The following is a 2,497-nucleotide window of genomic DNA, read 5'->3' on the forward strand; positions in this document are numbered from 1 at the left end:
ATTAACACTGTAAGCTAGGCACGTTTTTAAATATAAACTCAATCCAAACAAACGTTGTCATTAAAGTAAATATATAACAAATTCGTTACATTGTAAATAAAAAAAAAGTTGAGAAATGTAGAATATTCTAAGTCTTGTTTTGGACAAATAAAACACAATGAATAGGAAGTTATCTTTATGTCTTTTTTAAGTGTAGACATATCTCAGTAGAAAGCATACTCTGAGTTGACCACGCTTCCTTTGTAGGACATTTTGAAATCTCTCTCTCTCATAAGTTTGGTTTGGTTCGTTTTGAATTTCGCGCAAAGCTACACGAGGGCTATCTGCTCTAGCCGTCCCTAATTTAGCAGTGTAAGACTAGAGGGAAGGCAGCTAGTCATCACCACCCACCGCCAACTCTTGGGCTACTCTTTTACCAACGAATAGTGCCATTGACCGAAACATTATAACGCCTCCACGGCTGAAAGAGGCGAGCACGTTTGGGGTGACGGGAATTCGAACCCGCGACCCTCAAATTGCGAGTCGAGCGCCCTAACCACCCGGTCATGCCGGGCGCCTCTTTCGTAAGTGTGGTATTTATTCATTATTAGTGTGCGGTGAATAATAATAACGATGGTATTTAGAGGAAAATATCTTGGCTTGGGTTAAAGAAGTTCCAAAATAAAAAAAATAAAAGTATATTTGTGAATTAGAAACAGCACAACTTGTGTACAGTGAATTAGAAACAGCACAACTTGTGTACAGTTTAACTGGTTACAACACGAGTTCAAGATAAACTAGAAACCTAATCATTGTAATCTAACAAAACAGAACACAAATATGTCAGCTGATGCGCAATCTTTGTGTTTATTTTTTTTCATAAATATAATAACAAAGTGGCTTCAACAATGCATTTATTTTAAATAAACACAGTTTTAAATTGAAAACCGTACGTCTCTTTTTGTTATACAACATACTTTTGTGTTTATATTGCTACATCAATCGTGTTATAATTTACACAAGTCTATGCTGGGAAATACAAATTTTCTTTCCTTACTTAGTTACCACTTTCTAGCCTCACAAATGTTTTCGTTTGAAATTTACAACTTTACATTAAGAAATAAATGAACATAATTATGTTATTCTTTCCAGAAGACAAGGAACTTAATATTGGTGCTGTGAAATGTATGAGAGAACCAACTCTTTTAATCGTAAGCAGCTTAATCGTTAGACGTATATAAGTAAACACAAAATATCTAGCATTGTTAAGTAAATTTTAACAGTCTACTATAGATAAGGTAAGTAAGCTGTAATATAATTATACATAATATTTAACGTAAAATTACGCTAAGCAATAAATAAGCCAAATATTCTTGTGATTAAACCTATGAACAGTTCGGTGGACAACAAATAAATGAAACCGCCTTGTACTTGGAGTATCAGGAGTGCTTAAACACACACGTAGATATTTTTTTATTCTGTTACTTAGTGATACATTCTCAACAATCTCTCTCATTAAGTACATAAAAGTTCTAATACTAGTATTAAATCACCCTCTATCATTCTATTGCTTCTTCAGGAGTGTTCCACTGTATTTTAGTAGAACGCTCCCGAAGAAGCTGTAAAGTGAAACGTTGAGTGTCCAATCAAACAAGAAAAATAACAAATTTTGGTGTTATAAGGTCGCAATATGCACTACAGAAATTAAATTACCTAAACATTCTACTCACCGTTCAACACAAACCCCAACAAGAGTCATCACCGAGGCATACAGAGCAAACACTTCTGTAAAACGAAGGAGTCGACAAGAATTCAGACCTAACCTCCATCCAACGTTTTCCATGAACTGGACAATATCTGGAACACAGACTACCATGATGATGAAGTCGCTGACTGCCAGATTCATGATAAAAATATTGGTTACAGAGCTGCGCATACGTTTGTCGCTGAGAACAACAAAGATGACCAGAGCATTTCCTACAAAACCTACTGATCCGATTACAAAGAAAAGTGCTGAGAGAGAAATTATAGTGACTTTTGAGGCTGGTGGCAGACGAATGTCTCCTATATCTGTAAAATTATCTATTGAAATTGTTATGTTATCTAAAGTGGGCATCATCTCAAAAAGTAAACAATGTTGACTAGGTTCTATTATATGATGGATTGAGAAAATCGTTTTGAGCCTGGAAAGAATGATTCTAAAATGATCTTACTCCAAGAAGTATCTGATTCAACATGTGTCTCTGCTGCTGCTGCTTGAAACCAGCTGAACACGCCTCCTTGAACTCACATATTACCTTTGTGATTACGCCCTCTGTTGACACACTATAACAACTAATAAATGATAGCCGAAAGTAACGCGTGCCTCCAACGCCTGAATCCTATATTACAGACACGACATAAACTTAAGATGTTTTGGAATTTTTTCCCAATTCACACGTAGCAAAAACTCTGATTTTAACATTGTTTAAACTAAAGAAAAGTGACTTCAAAATCAATAATGGTTGATCTTAATAAT

At 35.1% G+C, this 2,497-nt stretch overlaps 1 protein-coding gene across 1 annotated transcript in view; it reads right to left on the reverse strand.

Moving 5' to 3' along the window:
• LOC106460364 (neuropeptide receptor 15-like) overlaps positions 1 to 2,095 on the reverse strand; it is a 48,242-nt gene extending 46,147 nt beyond the window's left edge. The window contains exon 1 of the mRNA XM_013920055.1: positions 1,710 to 2,095. Within this exon, the coding sequence (XP_013775509.1) occupies positions 1,710 to 2,095 (386 nt within the window). The remainder of the gene's footprint in view (positions 1 to 1,709) is intronic.
• Between the last annotated feature and the right edge of the window lie 402 nt (positions 2,096 to 2,497).

The sequence above is a fragment of the Limulus polyphemus genome, unplaced genomic scaffold (genome assembly GCF_000517525.1).
Source record: "Limulus polyphemus unplaced genomic scaffold, Limulus_polyphemus-2.1.2 Scaffold760, whole genome shotgun sequence".
In the NCBI taxonomy this organism is placed as follows: Eukaryota; Metazoa; Arthropoda; class Merostomata; order Xiphosura; family Limulidae; genus Limulus; species Limulus polyphemus.